Consider the following 18,442-nt stretch of genomic DNA (forward strand, 5'->3'; position numbering starts at 1 on the left):
AGGCTATTCTGGGCTTCTCCGCTTGCTCACATAACTTGCTCAGTCTGCAGTGCCTCCTCACTTCCTTGTCTGGCTGGGCTATTTATTCATCTGGGCCCCGTTATACTTGTTTCTGTTTGCAGGAAGCCTTGACCCCTGCCCAATTCTCTACCCATCATCCCATGCCTGTGGCCCCCACTGAGAACTGTCTGCTGAGCTCCAAAAGGGGCTGTGGGCACTCTGGCTGAAAGGGGGTTTGGGACAGGGGAGACAATGACATCTCTGGAGCTGCCCACGTGGGTGCACAGGTGCAGTGCCCTCTTCAAGGTTCAGGGCAGCCCACGAAAGGTTAGGCTGTGCTGAGCCACTCACACCATTATCACATGTGTGATACTCAGTGGCCTCATGGGGACCTCAGTTTACATGTTAGGACACAAGAGGCGAAACCACCTACCCAGGGGCACACAACAAAGGGCGCGGTGGGTTGGGTGGGGGAGGCCGGAGGTTTGGTCGCAGGGAGTCTAGGTGCCGAAGGGCAGTGTGGTCCGTGGTAAAGTGCAGCTCTGAAACCAGACTGCTAGTGTTTTGAGCCCCGAGTCTCTCAACTCATCAGCTGTGTGACCTTGGGCAAGCTACTTAGCCTGTCTGTGTCTCACAGGCTTCTTAATAGGAGTCAGGGTCAATGGAAGCCTTCGAAAGAGTGTGTGGCGTTCAGTGTTAGCCACAGTTAGACATTTCAGTGCCCACTCCTTGTGGGCCTACGAACCAGCAAGTTTTCCTCACCTCCAGCCTCTGTGCACGCTGTCCCTCCCCTGGGCCTGCCGTCTTTCCCCTGCTTCTCTGATCACCTCCCCCCAGCTTCCCAGGCTGGGTCAGGGCCCTGTGATGGTCTCATCCTTATCCCTGCCTGGCCCCTTCCCCCAACCGTGAGCCCCTTGAGGGTCGAGCCTGGGTCACTGCTCTGTCCTCAGCACCGGGTTCAGGGCCTGACGTGTAGCAGTTGCTCGAATGACATTTACTGAATGTGGAGGGCAACGGAGACTGAAACCTCCCCCACCCCCCATGAATACAGGTTTCTCAACTGTAAGCACAACCCCCGTGTTAGACCTCAACACCCAGAAAAGCAAGAAACCAGGCTAGCAAAACAGATCGGTCATTATTGTGCAACAGCAAGCAGCAGATGGCTCCAGGGCGGGGACGGGATTGCCCAATACTTGGGGGAAGAGGGGGGGCTCTCTTCTGAATGGGCTCTGGGGACTCAAGGCTCAGGGAGCTAGGCGCAGCATGCGCCCCGGGCGCCCTCCTCCTCCTGCTCCTGGCGCTTTGGGAGCCCGCAGGAGTGAGGAATGTGTGTTTGGAGCGGGTGGGAGCAGGCGGGGGACGGAGGACTGGTCCCAGATGCCGGGATGATCACAATAGCTCCCGCCCGCTGGCTGTTTTGTTGACTTTGGACAGGCCTTCCCGGAACCCAGAATTGGTCATTCTAGAGGCAGATAACCAGGAGGCGGCTCAGGAGTTGAGGGGGACTAGGCCCCGCCCCCGATGGCCCTCAAATCCACTCCGAGAGCTCCCCGGCCCCGCCCCCCGAGCGCTGGCCCCGCCCACCCTGCCTCCAGGACTCCTGTGCCCGTGCCCCCCACCAGCCCCTGAGGCCCAGGGCTCACAGTTGCTCCATTTGCACGTCCTCCTCGTCCTCCTGGGGCAGCTGCAGGTATGGGTTGTTGCCTGCAGGCTGGAACTTGTAGCCAGTGAGCACGAAGAAGGCCAGAGTGGAGCCTTCCACCAAGAGCTGCAGGGCAAGGGCAGGAGGAGTGTCAGGCAGGCCCCCTGCACCCCCGCCCCCAAAGCTGTCTGGCCCACCCTCCCATCTGCCTACGGCCCCCGTGTCCACCTGGTACAGCCACTGCCACTGGAAGGGCACGGCCACCCGCAGCAGGATGGCGATGATCCTCGTGAAATAGACGTAACAGATGATCTGCCGGGACAGAGACAGAGGGCAGGGCGTTGGGGCTGAGTGATGGCTGGCTGATGGCAGACGGAGGGGTTAGAGTGGGTATGCCAATGGGCTGGTTGTAACCCGGGGAAAAAAAAAAAATCCCCCCGAAGACCACAAAACTCCGCCGAGTGAGAATGGGGCTCCTACCATGACATAGTAATGCCGAAACAGCTTCAGCTTGGCCAGGTTCACTGCCACTGAGGGTGTACACAGAGAGGGGGTTAGGGGAAGGAGGCTGGGGGCATGGGGAAAGGGAGAGGTGTGGAGGAGGTCTGGGGACTGGGAGAACATCCTGGGGAGGGGCCAAGGGGCAGGAAACCTGGAGGGGGATGTTTGGGGTGGGGAGCGCTGGACGGGAAGCAAGGTAGAGAGGCAGGAAGGCAGTGGCGGCAGGGAGGGAAGGGACATCCAGGGATCAGAAAGAGGGTCCTGGAGCGGGACAGGGGCTGGGGGCCCAGGAGGTCCTGGGACCAGGGCCTCACCCTTTCCATCAGCGCCCGATGCATCCTGGAGATGCCGGATAGACCTGGAATGGGGCAGGGGACACAGGAAGCTATCAGCACTACCTCTGGCCATGTTTGTGGTGGCCTGGGCGGGGGGTCCTCAGCCTCCAGCGGGGGTCACGTGTCGGATCCTCACCAGACCACAGGGAAGAGAATGGCGCCACAGCAGATGAGGTCCACCAGGAAGAGGGTCTCCTTCCAGAGCCTGTAGTCGCTGGCGCCCTCCTCACGAGACTCAATGACGATGTAGGCCACGTTGGCCAGGACCTGGGGGCGGTGTAGGCTGGGTAGGTGTGCCCCAAGGGCCAAGGGGTGCCTGGCCCCATCCCCACCCACCGGCCTGGGGCCTCCTGTGCACCTGCAGGGGAATCACGATCCCAAAGATTTTCTTTTCCTTGTCTGACAGGACGTACTTGACAAAGGCCCAGCCAGAGCCGATCAAGGCGATGGTGATGAAGAGGAGAGCGCCCTTCAGCCTGGGGAGTGTGTGTGGTAAGAGGGGGTGCCCGACCCTCCCCAGCCCACCCCCCAACCTGCCGCAGAGAAGGGCACTCACAGGTGTGTGATGTAGTGCATGACAGCGAGGCCTTCGAGGGGGTGACCCTGGCTGTTGATGAAGTAATAGTTGATCTGGAGGTGGACGGATGGACAGTCAGACAGATGGACGGATGGGTGGGTGGACAGTGACAACTGGGAGGCTAGCGATGGCTTAGGAACATGGACGATCACTGTTGCATGGTGGTCAGAAAGTGGACAGAGCTGACGGTTATGACCAGGATGGCAGGTGGACTCAGAAAAGGCCGTGACAACATAGGGGTGGACGGCTGGGATGACGGATGGGCAGTCACAGCCGTGACAAAGGCAGGGAAGTCACAGCTGGATGGATGGACAATGAGATAGTGAGACAATCAGGCAGGGGGAGAGTCAGAGCTGGGCCAGTGGACAGCCACAGCCAGACAGAAGGACAGGCAGACAGCTGGGCTGGGTGGACAGTTGGAGGCCACAGTGCAAAAATGGCTGGACGTGTGGACAGTAGGACAAATGAACTCCCAAGCCCAGGGTCTGCACAGATTTGGGGAGTGGGCTGCTTGGGCTTCTTCCTGGACCCAGAGACCCCAGCCCACCCCCTTCTGCTCTGGGCCCAAGCTCTCACACTGTGGAAAAGGAGGGAGATGCTCTTGGTGAAAGCCAGGGCTGCCATCAGCCAATGGATCTTGAAGACGTTGTACCTGGTGGGGGGTGGGGAAGGTCACGGACAGAAGGAGGTGGAGGGCATTAGTTAGGGGCAGGGATGGGAGGGTATGAAGAGAGGAGGTGGGGGACCCCCCCCAACCAGGCATTACGTGTTCCTGCAGAGAAGGGACACCCAGAAGATGCCAGCAGCCAGGAAGCAGGCAGACATGACCATATACAGCTTGAAAAGGGGAATTTCTGCCGCTGACAGGAAGCCCTCAGGGTTCTTCTCCCGGATCATGACCTGGGGAGGGGGCAGCGGTGGGGATGGCATACCAGCTCTGGACGTGCAGAGCCATGAGTGTGAGTCTCACTCTCCCACTCTCAAGCTCCCCCTCTCCGTGCCTCGGTCTTCCCATCTCCCAGGTGGGTACGTCGGTCTACCGGTCCACAGCATGGCCTCAGGGAGAATGTGGCAAAGCCGCCCTGCATCTGCTCACCGTGATGTCAAACGGCTGCTCCTGGCCCGGCCTGGAGTTGTAACAGTTGTGGAAATTGAGATTGTACTGGCCTTCCTCCGCCTGAGAGCCGATCACGACGTGGAACTGGGGGGTGGGGGGCAGACAGGGGGAGTGGAGGCCTCAGCCTGGGAGTCCCCACTCTGGGAGGAGGTGGGGCCACAGGCGCTCACAGACACTCACGCTGAAGTTGTAGGAGTTGTTGAGATGCCCGAGACCCAGGATCAGTTCCTTGTCCTTCCCACTGGGGCCCTGAGGGGACAGAGTGCTGCATGGAGCATTAGCTGGCCCCCGGCCTGGGTCGCCATATGCCCCTGAAGAGACCTTCCCCAAACCTGCTGATCTCCCTGGGACACTGTGGATTTCGACTTGGCCTTGTCAAGCGTAGTGGTGGCCCCTGTAGGGGACAAGTGAATGAGTTTAGAGATGGATGGACAAATGGACAGCAGAAAAACGGGAGGCGGCCCAGAACAGCCCTAGCCATCTACACTCTCCCCGCTCACATGGGCAGCCTCACTCACCGCTGTCCACATTAGGGGTGACTGTGTGCACTGGATTTGACGGCCCTGGTTCAGAAGGTGCTTCGGGGAGGAGCCCAGGAGAGATGAACAGCTTCTTCTGCTCTCCATACTTCCTCACCTGGACCCTGGGGTGAGGGTGGGGACCGTGAGGGTGAGGCTGAAGGCTTGGGTCATGTGCATGACCTGTGCAGAGGAACTCAATGGCCCCTTGGGCCCTTGGGATCTCCTTTCTGAGGGCGGCACCAGGCTGAATCAGTGGTCACACAATTCCAGCACTGGCCACCACCCATCAAGCCGACTGCCACATCTATGAACTGCCTGCACCCGTGACTGTCACTTCCCGTGACAGTGACTTACTCATTCTACTTCAGCGCGTTGTTTTAAATGAAAATGTGTCTACAGACAGGCTACATGGTATTGTGGGACTCTGGTGCCAGGCTGCCTGGGTCCAAATCCCAGTTCTTGAGCCTCAGTTTCCTCTTCTTTAGAATGGGGATGATAATAATAGTATAAAGAATCGATGATGAGTTCACACCTGTAAAAGCTTGCAGGATGCTGCCTGGCACACAGGAAGCATTCAACAAGCATTAACTATTGCTGTCAATTCTCACAACACTCCTCTGTGTCCGTGTCTTCTGCCCTGAGACCCCAACACTCTCTGGGTACGCTGCCCCTCTCCCTCCTTCCCGTAACCAGAAGGCTGGAAGGCAAAATTGAAAAGCACGTGGCTTTCTTCCTAAGGGCACGGAGGTTCTTTCTGGCTGGCTTCTCATTGTACCTCATCAGCTCACGTGGGTATCACACCCAGGGAGACACAAATGATGCAGCCCCTGGCCCATCAACTTACCGCAGATCCTTGGTGTTGATGAGGAAGAGAACCAGGAGGTTGCTACTGTTTTTCCAGAGAGGACAGTCGTGGGGGTCCCGGGTCTGGGGAGTGGGTAAGAGGGCACCTTGGTTACCAACTCCCACTAACCCACCCCCACCCTGCCTCCTCCCCGTGTACCCCGCAAGGGAGGGTCACTTCTTGCTCCCCTCTCTGGGAAAGAAGGAGGGCCTCTGGGCTCCAGATGTAAAGGACAGACATCCCAGGCCCTCCTCACCCCCTCCCTACCTCCCCCTCCACTCACTGAGTAGGATCGAACACTGCCAGATCGAACCCGAGTCAGGCTGAACCCCACCTGGCAGGTGGAAAGAAAAAGGGACAAAATGAGGGATTGCACAGAGACCTCGCCAAGGCACCTTTTAGTAGCAATAGAAATGTAACTTCAAATTTACTGAACACCTACTATGTACTAGGTCCCACATTCACTCATGGAATTTTCCAACACACCATCCTGCCCCTGGCTTCTCATACTCTTAACTCCTAACCATCTCGAGCCACTCTACGTGGATGTCACTTCCCTAGGGAGACCCTCGCTGGTCCTCTGGACCTAGCCCATCCTGTTTTCACCCAATTAAAATGTTGATGTAATAATGCCCTCCCTCCACCAACCCAAGCTCAGGGTCTAGCATACATGGCACGAGATTTTGTTTTTCCCATGTTACAGATGAGGAGCCTCAGAGGGGCCAATGCACTTGCCCAAGATGACACGGATGAGGGGCAGAGCTACAAACTGAGGACAGGGGGCTTGGAAACTTGTGCTCTTCGCCCTGCTCCAGCAAACTCCTCAAAGCCCCTCACCAGCGGGGCCTTCTCTTCTGTCTCCTGGAGGCCCAGACGCAGGAGGCTCAGGTCCACCTCCAGGGAGCCATTGGTGTAGAAGCCGAAGCTATTCAGCTGGATGTCTGCTCGCTTCTCCCCCTGCCGGAGACCAAGGAGGAAGAGGCAGCGGCAGCTCAGACTTCTTTCCAACTCGGCCCCACGGCTCTGGCGCGAGGTCCCCCTAAGAGCTCGGCCCCCTTCTGGTACCCCTAGATTGAGGACAGGTCCAAAGAGTAATGGGAGAGGCTGAGAGGGCCTTCCCGGAGGCCCTGTCCCCAGACCAATCCCCCGGGGAGGAACAGGGTAGCCCCACATCCTCCAGCCACCATTCTGAGAGTCCAGCAAAAGAAAGCCTGGGGCATTTGCAAGTCTCCGCACTTGGTGAACACCACCCCAAGAGCAGAGTTATTTATCTTGGTGCGCCGAGCTCTGACCTCCCAGTTTGTAGATTCCAAATGAGTCCCCAAGATCCCAGTGAGTGCCCAGAGAACCCAATCCTAGAAACCCCAGGGACTCCCCTGGGCGGCGCCAAAAGTGCCAGCGCCCCCAGAGCAATCTCAAGAATTTAGAGGACTAAGGGGCGGGCGGGAGGGGGTGGGGTGTTCCCTGGAGCTGAAGACCCACCCCCCCAACGGGCGGGGAACAGTCCTAACACTGCCAGCCAGGCTGCGCCACCAGAGGACTGAAGGGACTCCTCGGACGAGACCACTCCGGGCCTGGAGGCGGGGGGCGCCGGACCGCTCCATCCCACGTAAGACGAGGGGGAGGTAGGACGAGACCACTCCAAACCCGGGGCTTCTTCGAGACAACACTGCGCCCCCCTTCCCAGTCCGCCGCGCGGCGGGACTCACCGTCAGCGCCAGTCGGTGGATGCGCCCAGAACAGCCACCCAAGAGCAGCAACAGAAGTAGCAGCTGCCCCCACTCCGGGGGGCTCCGGCGGGCGAGCCCCCTCCTCTCGCTCACTGCCATCTCTAGAGCCACCACCTCCCCTGATACCGCCTCTGACGCCCCCACCGCCAACGGGTGAGCCAATCGCCGCACGGTGAGGGCCGACCTTCCGGCATTTCCAGCCCGCCCAGCCAATCAGCGACTCTTTCCTAGAAAGTCCGCATCCCCACCCCCGCACGACACCAAACAGACAACACCGGCTCCGAATGGGGTGCTGATAATGCTTAACCCCACCTCCGCTCTCACCAATCATTAGAAAGATTGTCCCGATGTAATTTGACAAACAGTCCACCTAGCCAATTGTGATGGATCTGATATCCCGCCCTTGAAGCGGAACTCCTTCATCCACGCCCAACTGAAGGTCTGTCCAGGACTACGTTACCCAGAATGCAGTGAGAGCAGACAGCGCAACAGGGCATTCAATAAACTACATATCCCAATATCCCCAAGGACGGACTTCCCCTTTTCACCCCGGGGAAGTGGCTCCTAGCCAGAGCACAGATTTTTGGTAAACACACGCATCTGCCGAGGCCTGTCCGGTTCTAATCTTCCTGATCCTAGGAGGCCTAAACCTAGCCCCAGGCTAAATCTTGGCCCTAGGATGACCTATGACCCTGGGCTGAATCCCAGCCTTAGGCGAAGCCTCCCTCCCTCGAGCGAGGCAACTAGAAGCCCATGCACAGATGCCAGGCTGAACTTGTCAATGGACTGAACACCAGCCCTCGGCTGAGTCCCCCTACCTGCAGCTGAGCCCCGACATCAGCCTGAAACCCAGACTTCCCCACTCCCTTCTGACCCTCAACCTACACTGAGCCTTAATCTCTGGTTGAGCCCTCCACTTGGAGCACTGACCCCAGACTAGGCCTGACCTCTGGACCCTAGTTTGAGTCCCAGACCCCCTACTGGGTTGCTGACCCCTCGGCGAAGCTTCTGACGCCAGTCTGAGATCCCATCCCAACTGTGGTGCCGACCTGGGATGAATCCCAATTCCAATTTGAATTTGAGACTCTAATACCAGGCTGAGCCACTGATTCATCTGGTCCCCCAGCCCCTGGAGCACAGCCCACTTCGCAACTTGAGGTTTTCTAGCTCAGAAGCCACCAGCAGGTGGGGCCAGGTCCCCACAGGGCCATCTGTGCCAGTGTGGGCTCCTGGGGCTATCCTCCTGGGCTCCCCGGTGTGTGTACTGGGAATCTGGGAGCTTAGAGCCTAACTTGTGCCTGGGGGCTCTGGGGCGTCTGTCACCTCTGTAGACACTAAGCACCAAAGGCTGGAGACAGGAGGGTGGGAGCTGCAGGATTCTCTCTCCTTTCATCCCAGTGCCTTAAAGAGATTAATGAGGTGCGAACAGACTTTTATGAAAGAGGTGACAGACTTCCAGCCCCCAGGGCCCGAGTTTCTGGAGGGAGAGGTGGAGTCGGAACCAGGGTCAGTACAGACTAGGAAGCCTGATTGGGTCTTAATGGATGCGACTGGAAAATGGGCAGGTGGAAGCGCGAACTGGATGAGGGCCGAGGAAAGACCTGGGCCCGGTGCCCCAAGGACGGCCCGTCCTCAGTTTCCCGGCGCAGACTTCGGGAGGAGGGGGAAGGCAGGATGCGGTGGGGGCGCTAATGGACCGGGCCTTGGCGGAGACGCGTTCTGGGCCGGATCGAAGTCCTCCCATCCGCCCTGTGGCCGGAGAGAACCAGACCATTAGTGGGACGAGCAGAGATGTCTGGAGCCCGGCCGGCCCACAAGAGCGGGGTGACCTCAGGTTCTTCCACAGAAGGGGTGGGGGAAGGACCTGTCGGGTTGGGGTTTTAATGTCTTGACCCTTTAAGGAATGGTTGGTTGAAGGAAAAGAGAAAAGTAAGAACAGCCCCAGGCAGGGCAGGGGTGGAGAGGATCAGAGGGGCCGGATTTGGAAAATGGGTGGGGGTCCTTTAAGGGGTCGGCCCAGTGGCATCGGGTGGCAACTTTCCTTTAAGAGGGGGCGGGGCGTCCGTTGGGCCCCGCCTCCTTGGGGGTCCCGCCTTCAGGGCGCAGTTCAGGGTCTCCGCGCAGATGGGGGCGTGGCAGGGCCCGCGGGGGCGGGGCCGAGCCTGGAGTGGGCGGGCCCAGGCGGGCGGGGCCGGGCGCGCCGCCCCGAGCTGAGTCTCCCGGCGGCGGGCGGCGGGGACCGGGCGCGGCGGCGGCTTCGGCGGGAGCAGCATGGATTGGGGCACCGAGTTGTGGGTGAGTCCGATCGGCCCTGCCCCACGTTCCTCTCTTTCTGGACTCCAGACCCCCTCCCTCTTTGCTCCTGCAACACCTTAGAGGGGGCTCGGAGCTCTCCCCTTCAGCGACCCCTGGAGTTCCAGCTTTCCGCCCTCTCTCGGAGTTTCCCAGGGCGTTTCTGGACGCCCGGGGCGGAGGGCGACCGTGCTGAGCGGAGTGGGGAAACTGAGCGCGGGGTTCGGAATGAGGAGGGCAGAAGTCCTAGGACAAGGCCGGGGCGGCCGGGCGAGGTCACCTATTTTGAGCACCCTGGCTGGACCGGCGGCTTATCTTACGGCCCCTGGGTCCCTGCCCGCCGCCCGCCTGTCCCGCTCGGGCGGGGGAGGGGACCCTCTGGCCACTTTCAACCCCACGTGGGACCTAGAAGTTCTGACCGCCCTTCCGGCGCCGCCAATCAACACCTAGGGGCTTGGGACCCTCTGGGGAGGGAGGGGGCTACGAGGCCGAGCCTCGCCTCGCAGTCCCTTCCCCCAACCTGCCCCAGGCACAGGGAGGGGCTGCCCCCAGGCCACCTCTAATCTCTACTCTGGAAGCCCCAGAAATTCCCCCGTATCCTAACCCATACCTCTGACCCCTCCTTTTTATGGGGGCGGTGGCATCCCTGGGTTCCTGGGTGCAGCGGGATAGCTAGATTCCTTCCCCCACAACTCGGTGTGGCGTTTCTTTTGGAGGTGCAGTGGACTCAGTGGGGGAGACGGAGTCATATATCGGGAGGGTACCCCGGGAAGCTTGGCGAACCGGGGAACATGGGGCCTGTCCCCTGGACATTCTTGGGCCCCCCAAGCTGCAGGGAACCCTGCCCCTCTGGCCTGACTCACGCCGGGCCGGCCGGATTTTCCGGAATCTTGTAGGGGGGGGATTAGGGGAGCCAGGGCAGGGGGGAGTGGCTCTGCCCCATTCCACACCCCTCTTGGCGGTCAGGCGACGGGGACCCTGTAGTCCGGCTGGGGCCCCGCCCCTGTTCCCTGGCCCTTCCCGGGAAGGGGAGGGGGTTCCCGCCGGTTTCCTGCCTCCCCCCGCGCCGCGCCGGGGCGGGGCCGGGAAGCCACTCCTTCTCCGAGCCCAGAGCCTTCAGGCCTCTCCCGCGCCTGGTCGGCCGGCAGTGGGGTCCCAACGTCTTGTTCCGGATCCCCACACCTCCTTCCAGGATCAGTTTGAGGTGCTCGAGCGGCACACGCAGTGGGGGCTGGACCTGTTGGACAGATATGTGAAGTTCGTGAAAGAGCGGACCGAGGTGGAGCAGGCTTATGCAAAGCAACTGAGGTGAGACCTTACGGTGGACCCGCCCTGGGGCTTGGGGGAGCTGTTGGAGGGCCAGGGGCTCAGCCTTTCTGCCTCCCTCCGTTAGGAGCCTGGTGAAAAAATACCTGCCCAAGAGACCTGCCAAAGATGACCCGGAATCCAAGTAAGGACGGAGAGGGATTGCAGGGCTAGATTTGGGGGCCCCGGGGGTGTGGGTCTCACTTCCTCTCCCTCCCTAGGCTACCCCAAGCAAGTCCCTTACTTCTTGCTTCAGATCCCACCTAGAGGGATGGGCATGGTTGCAACATCCAGATTACCTGGGTCAGAATCCTAAATCCACTCTGTACTAGCCCACCTGCTTTGGGCAACTGACTCAAGTTTTCCATTTTATTCTCCTATTAAGTGAGAGAGAGGCTCTAACAGTTACTAAATGAGTGAGTCTGGGCAATTGACTTCTGTTTTATGCCCCTGTTCTCCTCACCTGTGACATGGGGATGATGATGGTGACCTTGTAGGGCGCATGCGAAGATTAACTGAGATGATGCATTGAAACGGTGCCTAGGCAGTAGTAAGTGTCATAGGAGCATTTCGCTTTACCCCAGGTCCCCAGTTCCAGAATCCAAAAAGCTCCAGAAATCAAGATTGTGTGGGTAACTTGTCTGGCAGCAACCTCTGACCTAAACTGACTTGATGTTGATCACGTCCTTGGTCTTTATCCCACTTAGTGTGAATATTAATGCCTCTGGCTGCAAAAATACTGTGTTTGATGCTGCTCTGACCCCACTGGGGCGATGCATACAAGACATCAGCATTATATCCCCTTTCTAAACCTGAACAATTCTGAGTTCCAACATGTATCCCACTGAAGGGTTTGGGGTAAGGGATACGGGCCAGAATTTAAGGTTGCTTACGGGAGGAATGTGTTGGGGCTTTTTTTTCCCTTTTCTATGTGGAGGGGGGCCCGGGGGGGACCTGACTTTGGCTCGCTGCCCCCTCCCATCCTGCCCCAGGTTCAGCCAGCAACAGTCCTTCGTGCGGATTCTCCAGGAGGTGAATGACTTTGCGGGCCAGCGGGAGCTGGTGGCCGAGAACCTCAGCGTCCGCGTGTGTCTTGAGCTGGCCAAGTACTCACAGGAGATGAAACACGAGAGGAAGACGGTGAGCGATTCCCCCTCCCTGGGTCTTCTCAGGGGCTGCTTACCGCAACCTGGGTGAGCCTAACCGCTTCTGTTGGCACAGCACTTTCAGGAAGGCCGTCGGGCCCAGCAGCAGCTGGAAAGTGGCTTCAAACAACTGGAGAATGTGAGTCTGTGGGGGTGGAGAAGGGTGGCTCTGTCCCTGAGGGCCAGGGGAGGGTGACTGATCCATGGAGCTGTCTGCATTGTCTGGCCTGCAGCCCCTCTCCCCTGGGGGCTTCTGCCGTGCCCCTTATCCCCCGTTTGCCGGGTCACTTTCCGCCAGTCCCTGAAACCTTGCTGTCTCAACCTACTACCTCCTTCTGGTTCTGCCCCCAACACAGAGTAAGCGCAAATTTGAGCGTGACTGTCGAGAGGCTGAAAAGGCAGCCCAGACTGCTGAGCGACTCGATCAGGATATCAATGCCACCAAGGCTGATGTGGAGAAGGTACTTGCAGGGTCTGGGACGGGCTTGGTGAGGGGAGATGGGGGCGGGAGGCGGAGGGGGGGGTGTGTCTGGCCGGGATGCGGCCAGGACCTGGCAGCAACTTCTACCTCCATGCTCCTCAGGCCAAGCAACAAGCCCACCTTCGAAGTCACATGGCAGAAGAAAGCAAAAATGAGTACGCAGCCCAACTACAGCGCTTCAACCGCGACCAGGCCCACTTCTATTTTTCCCAGATGCCCCAGATATTCGACGTGAGTGTCCCAGGCCCCCAGCCGCATCCTCCTGAAAACCCCCCCCAGAGTGAATCGACTCTTACACACGTGTCAGCCTCAGCAGCAATGTCCCGATCTCTCAGCTGAAAAGCGGTTGGAGAAACAACCGGGGTCTGCGAGCTCTGTCTTTACTCAAGCTGTTCTTTCTGCCAGGGACGTCTTCCTTTTCCTTTTGGAACGCTCTGTCCGTTCTTCTAAGCTCCAGCTCTAACCTGCCCTCTGAAAGGTCTCGCATTTCCCCTCTTCTTCTTCAGCCTTCTGGTCTGCTCTTTGTCCCAACCCTGGGACTGGCTGTGTCTGTGTGAGCTGTGTCTGCTTTTTGAGCACGGTCACCCACTTTGAGAAGCCTTTCCTGACTCCCCTGGCAAGGCGGGAGCTCCTCAAAGTCCTCTCTGAAATCTCCCCTGTCCCGTGTCTCCTCCCATGACCACCCTGGGGTGGGGTCTGTTTGATTCTGTCTCCCCCACCAGACGGCTCGGGGCTGGGCCAGGGTGGAGCCCCATCACGATTGGGAGCTGGGTCGCTGCTGCTGGCCCCTCGTTAGTGCCCCTGTCTCTGTCCCCGCAGAAGCTTCAGGACATGGATGAGCGTCGGGCCACCCACCTGGGGGCTGGGTATGGGCTCCTGTCAGAGGCCGAGCTGCAGGTGGTACCCATCATTGCCAAGTGTCTAGAGGGCATGAAGGTGGCTGCGGATGCCGTAGACGCCAAGAATGTGGGTGTCTGGTCCCGGGCGAGGGGGCTGACAGGTGGGCAGTAGGAGGACCCCAAAGGCTGAGCATCTCGTCTTGCCCTTGACTGCACCCCCCCCACCGCCCCCCACAGGACTCCCAGGTCCTAATTGAGCTGCACAAGTCAGGCTTTGCCCGCCCGGGTGACGTGGAATTCGAAGACTTCAGCCAGCCCATGAACCGCGTGCCCTCAGACAGCAGCCTGGGCACCCCCTCTGATGGACGGCCTGAGCTCCGAGGCCCGGGCCGTAGCCGTGCCAAGCGCTGGCCCTTCAGCAAGAAGAACAAGGTGGGGGCCGGGGCCCTTGGGACGGGGAATGTGAGTAGGGACAGGGGGGCCCCCACTGAGTCAGCCCCAGCCGCCAGGACGCTGAGTCCCAGGCAGGAATTTTCCTCTTGGCTGCTGGCCCGGGCTGGAGGGAAGGGAGGCGGCCGGGTGATTGGCCTGGGAGTCCCCCAAGGCTGAGTGGGGTGCAGGGAGGGGGCCTGTGGTGTCTGTGTGCTGCTTCTCAGGATGCTAGGAGAAGACCTGCTTCTGGGGTTCGGGGCTGGATGAGGGCTCGAGACGCTGGCCCTGGGGACTCCCCTGGAGTTTCTCCATCCTGGCAATGTGACTCCAGGCCTGTGACCCTCAGGCTGTTTTTTCTTGGGGTTTTTGGCTTTTAATATCAAGCACATACCTGGACACTCCTGTTTTATAACTTAGACACCCCCCACCACGGTTATATCTTCAGACACCGTCCCCCGGCCCCACGGTTATATCTCACGACCCCTGTTTTATATTTTTGGTCCCTCTTGACATATAATTTGATACCCCTTTTCAATTTGTACATGAGACTCTCCCAGCTGAAACCCCACCCGTAACCCTTCTGATCCATCGTGACTTCTATCCTTCTCTTAGCTTGCCTTTGACCTCTGTGGCCACGTACCTGTCTGAGACCTTGATTCCTGCATGTATCTCCCTCTACCTTCTAGACTGTGAGCCCAGAAAGCTGGGTGCACGGAAACCTGGGCCTCCCTGCCTCCCACCCCCCGGCCCCATTCTTAGGTACTGGCTAGGGGATTCAACGGTGGTGCGACATAGGGGGTTAGGGAGGGGTCCAGCCTTCTGGCTCACAGTCTAATGTCCCCCCCACCACATCCCAGATTTTTATGTTGCTCTTTGCATGCATTTTCTGTGTGTGATTGTGCATCTTGAGTTCTGGTTTTCTTACCGTTTTTTTTTTTGTTTTTTTTTTTTTTCTTTTCTTTTCTCCATTTTGTTTTTTCTCTTTTCTTCATTACGTCCATCGTCCATCCTCGTTCTCTACATCCTCCCACCCCTCCTGACCCAATCCCCTCCCCTGCCCCCGCCGGTAGCCACGCCCTCCACCCTTCTCCCCCCTGGGGGGCCCCCTGCCCTCGGCATTGCCTAATGGACCCCCATCCCCCCGCTCCGGCCTCGACCCCTTGGCCATACTGAGTGAGATCAGTAAGTCGGTCAAACCGCGGCTAGCATCCTTCCGCAGCCTTCGAGGCAGCCGTGGGGTAAGTGAGGCCTCGGGGGAGGAGGAGGAGGAGGAGGAGGAGGAGGGGGCGGCCCCAGCCCGCCCAGCAGCTGGGTGGCGGGACCCTGGGCTCGCTTCCTGCCGCCGGCTGGGCCCGCTCCTCCGGTTGCCAGACCCGGACCTGCTTTGCTCTGTGCATGGCCTTGCCCCCCAAGAACCTTGGGTGGGGAGGAAGGTGGACTTGGTGTGTCTTAGCAATGTAGAAGAGCCTGGAAGCTTAGCATTCCTGATCCCAAACGCAGTGTCTTCCTACCTTGCAGACAGTGGTGACAGAGGATTTCAGCCACTTGCCCCCGGAGCAGCAAAGAAAGCGACTTCAGCAACAGCTTGAAGAACGGAGCCGTGAACTACAGAAGGAGGTTGACCAGAGGTAAGGTTGGGGGCAGGCAGGCAATGACCGAAATACAATAATAAGTGAACTGTACCGGAGTGGTGTTCGAAGATCTTGCCAATAAACCCCAGGCCTCGGTGGTTTTATAGGTGATTCCTACCACACTGAAAAGGAAAGCGTTACTTCCCCTCTTAAGTCATTCCAGCAAACAGAAAAAGTGAAAGCCGCCAGCTCCTTTAGGAGGCTGGTGGAATCCATTCCCATATCGGTTAGCAAGAATTCAAGGAATTGAAATTTCACTTACGATCTTAGATGCAGAATCCCAGCCAAACAAATCCAATGATGTATTTTAAAAATGATGTGTCATGTGATGGCAGTGATTGCACACAGCGTGGGTGTAATTTAATGCAACAGAACTGGACTGGATGCTTCAAAATGGTTCCAATGGGGAATTTTGTGTTCTGTGTATTTTACCATAATGGAAAAAAAAAATTTTTTTTTGAAGTGTTATTAAAGAGAGAGAGAGAAACTACGTGCGAGTTCACGAGCAGGGAAGGGGCGGAGACAATTCCAAGCAGGCTCCAGGCTGTCAGCGCAGAGCCCAACGTGGGGCGTGAATTCACAATCCGTGAGATCATGACCCGAGCCGAAGTAGGACGCTTAGCCAGCTGAACCACCCAGGCGCCCCAAAAAACGACCTTCTTAAAAGACGAGTCATAATCAGTTGGGTGTTATCCCAGTAATGCAAAGATGGTTCAATATAAAAACGTCTATTAGTCTCATTTACTACATTAATTGGCTAAAAGAAAAAAAACCATATGGTTATCTATTTAATACTTCAAACGCTTAAAATATTAACAATAGAAAATCGGCCAGATTGAAAAAAAGAAAATCTTTGCTCACTTCTTCCAAGCAACAAGATTCTCTTCCCAGTCCCCTTACATAATAGGAATGACGTTTGCCACTGTGGACAGGCAGCCAAATTCTGTTTTGCCGTTTGCACAGAACCTCTTGTACAAAAACTTTTATTGGTGTAGGGTTCCATATGGAACTTTGTCATCCCTGGGTTTTTATGGTAGAGGGGTTAAGGGGGCAGCTTTGGAGCCAAGACAGACCGGCCTTGAATTCCAGCTGGCCCACCTCTCTGTGCCTCAGTGTTCTCATCTGTAACATGGATCCCGTATTAGGACGGGGAAGAAGTTGAAACCAGGATTGCCATACCCAGAGCTCTATGCTTGTTACCACTACTGCCTGTGCATATAGTCCTGGAGGAGACAGGGACCGGAGGGAGGCTAATGATAATGATAGTTAGCATGTACGGAGTGCTTACCCTATGCCATACACCGTCTCAAACCCTTTACGTAGATCCACTGGAATCCCCACGTTTTCCTGAGACTGAGCAGAGGCAGGACCCTGATTAGGGCTTGTTTAGGGCTATTATTTCAGATGCCTGGAACGGCGCCTGGTATGTGATAGGTACTCAGTATGTATTTGGATAAATAAAGGCACTGTTACAGTCTTGAGCTCCCATGAGCTGTACGTATCGTCATCCCCGATGTTCCAGATTTGCATCCTGAGACAGAGGTTCAGTAACCTAGTCCAGACTCGCTAGGATATGTGCCCAGACTGGGATTTAAACCCAGGCAGTGAAGCACTAACGTTTGAGATTTAACCACTGTCTTGTCTTGCTATTTGTTCCTTGAAGCAAAGCACATGTTTTGTTTTTGGTGTTTTTGGTTTTTTTTTTTGGCTTGTTGAGTCCCATGGGACTGTTGTTTCCGATCTGTTTCATCCTAGAGAAGCCCTGAAGAAAATGAAGGATGTATATGAGAAGACACCCCAGATGGGGGACCCTGCCAGCTTGGAGCCCCGGATCACGGAAACCCTGAACAACATCGAGCGGCTCAAATTGGAAGTGCAGAAGTATGAGGTCAGGGAAGACCCTGGGGAGGGGTGGGGGCCAGCGGGCCTGGCTGAGTCACTTCCTGGGGGGGGGGGGGGGGGACAGGGAGGTGTTGGTGGGAGGGGGGATGCTCCAGCTGTGTCTCATCACAGCCTTGGGTGTGCATGGGTGATCTCAGGGAACCTCCAGGCCCGGAGTGGGCCGACCCCGGAGGAGCCCTGCCCTGGGATTGACTTCGTGGCTCCCTCCTCTCAGGCTTGGCTGGCAGAGGCAGAGAGCCGAGTCCTGAGCAATCGGGGAGACAGCTTGGGCCGCCACACCCGGCCTCCAGACCCCCCAGCCAGCGCCCCACCAGACAGCAGCAACAGCAACAACAGTAGATCACAGGATAACAAGGAGAGGTGAGCGGGGGGGACAGAGTGGGTCTGCCCCCAGGACCCAGGAGGCCCATCCTTACCCGCTTCGCTGTCCCCAACCAGCTCTGAAGAGCCCCTCTCAGAGGAGGGTCAGGATGCCCCCATCTACACGGAATTTGATGAGGATTTTGAGGAGGAACCAGCATCCCCCATAGGTCACTGTGTGGCCATCTACCACTTTGAAGGTGAGGACGGCTTGTGTGTCGCAGCTGATGGGGTGGGTTGGGCAGGGGGTGGTGTTTTTGGCTCGGTTCTGTTTCAGGGCACGTGACGCACATCCGAGCCCACTGCTACTCCATGACAGGGTCCAGTGAGGGCACCATCTCCATGGCCGAGGGTGAAGACCTCAGTCTCATGGAGGAGGACAAAGGCGACGGCTGGACCCGGGTCAGGCGGAAACAGGGAGGTGAGGGCTACGTGCCCACCTCCTACCTCCGCGTCACGCTCAACTGAACCCTGCCACAGGCGGGAAGAAGGGGGCTGTTGGCTGCTGCTTCTGGGCCACGGGGCGCCCCAGGACCTACGCACTTTATTTCTGCCCCCGTGGCTTCAGCTGAGACCCGTGTAACCTGCTGCCCCACCCCCCACCCCTTCCGAACGGACCCGCTGTGCCTTCCACTGTTGATGTACATACTCGTGTTTCAGATCTTTTCTTCCTGCCGCTGGGCTAGGGCCATTTTGTTTTATATAAAAAATTACCTAAAGCTTTTGGAGTCTGAGCCTTATTGGTAGATTCAGATCCCGAGGCTGGATACACAGATGGCACCCTCCTT

The 18,442-nt window shown here is 57.9% G+C and overlaps 2 protein-coding genes and 1 long non-coding RNA gene across 10 annotated transcripts; 2 read left to right on the forward strand and 1 right to left on the reverse strand.

The window, feature by feature from the left end:
• Positions 1-1,116: 1,116 nt before the first annotated feature.
• GPR108 (G protein-coupled receptor 108) lies at positions 1,117-7,796 on the reverse strand. 5 transcript variants are annotated; one of them, XM_019816438.3, is made up of 18 exons: positions 7,247-7,772; positions 6,375-6,604; positions 5,821-5,871; positions 5,538-5,620; positions 4,691-4,815; positions 4,505-4,566; positions 4,353-4,421; positions 4,152-4,256; positions 3,822-3,955; positions 3,632-3,707; positions 3,035-3,108; positions 2,837-2,954; positions 2,615-2,745; positions 2,458-2,501; positions 2,123-2,172; positions 1,871-1,954; positions 1,644-1,768; positions 1,117-1,462 (listed from the first exon to the last, which is right to left on the reverse strand). In XM_019816438.3, exons 1-18 carry the CDS (start codon positions 7,596-7,598, stop codon positions 1,390-1,392), a joined length of 1,986 nt encoding a protein of 661 aa, XP_019671997.2. In that variant the 5' UTR covers positions 7,599-7,772; the 3' UTR covers positions 1,117-1,389. The 5 variants fall into 5 exon arrangements, with proteins under 5 accessions (XP_019671997.2, XP_006928362.2, XP_011285833.2 ...); XM_006928300.5 differs by having other exon boundaries at positions 6,375-6,494; positions 7,247-7,430; XM_011287531.4 differs by lacking the exon at positions 7,247-7,772 and having other exon boundaries at positions 6,375-6,968.
• Positions 2,882-6,375, forward strand: LOC109493960. The gene is made up of 3 exons (XR_002148490.2): positions 2,882-2,970; positions 5,432-5,481; positions 6,241-6,375. It is a non-coding gene; the product is annotated as an uncharacterized LOC109493960 (long non-coding RNA).
• A 1,615-nt stretch (positions 7,797-9,411) lies between the features above and the next one.
• Positions 9,412-18,373, forward strand: TRIP10 (thyroid hormone receptor interactor 10). 4 transcript variants are annotated; one of them, XM_023244360.2, is made up of 15 exons: positions 9,412-9,562; positions 10,752-10,867; positions 10,953-11,009; positions 11,857-12,004; positions 12,086-12,148; positions 12,366-12,470; positions 12,593-12,721; positions 13,310-13,456; positions 13,567-13,761; positions 14,832-14,999; positions 15,280-15,389; positions 17,148-17,280; positions 17,509-17,654; positions 17,733-17,854; positions 17,932-18,373. In XM_023244360.2, the coding sequence occupies exons 1-15, from the start codon at positions 9,539-9,541 to the stop codon at positions 18,120-18,122; spliced, it is 1,854 nt and encodes a 617-aa protein (XP_023100128.2). In that variant the 5' UTR covers positions 9,412-9,538; the 3' UTR covers positions 18,123-18,373. The 4 variants fall into 4 exon arrangements, with proteins under 4 accessions (XP_023100128.2, XP_023100134.2, XP_023100142.2 ...); XM_023244366.2 differs by having other exon boundaries at positions 17,974-18,373; XM_023244374.2 differs by lacking the exon at positions 14,832-14,999.
• The last annotated feature ends 69 nt before the right edge of the window (positions 18,374-18,442 follow it).

This window comes from Felis catus, chromosome A2 (assembly GCF_018350175.1).
Source record: "Felis catus isolate Fca126 chromosome A2, F.catus_Fca126_mat1.0, whole genome shotgun sequence".
Taxonomy (NCBI): Eukaryota; Metazoa; Chordata; class Mammalia; order Carnivora; family Felidae; genus Felis; species Felis catus.

Coding starts and splice junctions, on each gene's coding strand:
- GPR108 (XM_019816438.3), bottom strand. CDS start 7,598: ATGATTGGTGAGAGCGGAGGTGGGGTTAAGCATTATCAGCACCCCATT. Junction 3,109..3,631: donor TCTCCCTCCTTTTCCACAGT/GTGAGAGCTTGG, acceptor GTCCACCTCCAG/ATCAACTATTACTTCATCAA. Junction 1,463..1,643: donor GACGTGCAAATGGAGCAACT/GTGAGCCCTGGG, acceptor ATCTGCCTCTAG/AATGACCAATTCTGGGTTCC.
- TRIP10 (XM_023244360.2), top strand. CDS start 9,539: ATGGATTGGGGCACCGAGTTGTGG. Junction 11,010..11,856: donor AAAGATGACCCGGAATCCAA/GTAAGGACGGAG, acceptor ATCCTGCCCCAG/GTTCAGCCAGCAACAGTCCT. Junction 13,762..14,831: donor CCTTCAGCAAGAAGAACAAG/GTGGGGGCCGGG, acceptor CCCCGCCGGTAG/CCACGCCCTCCACCCTTCTC.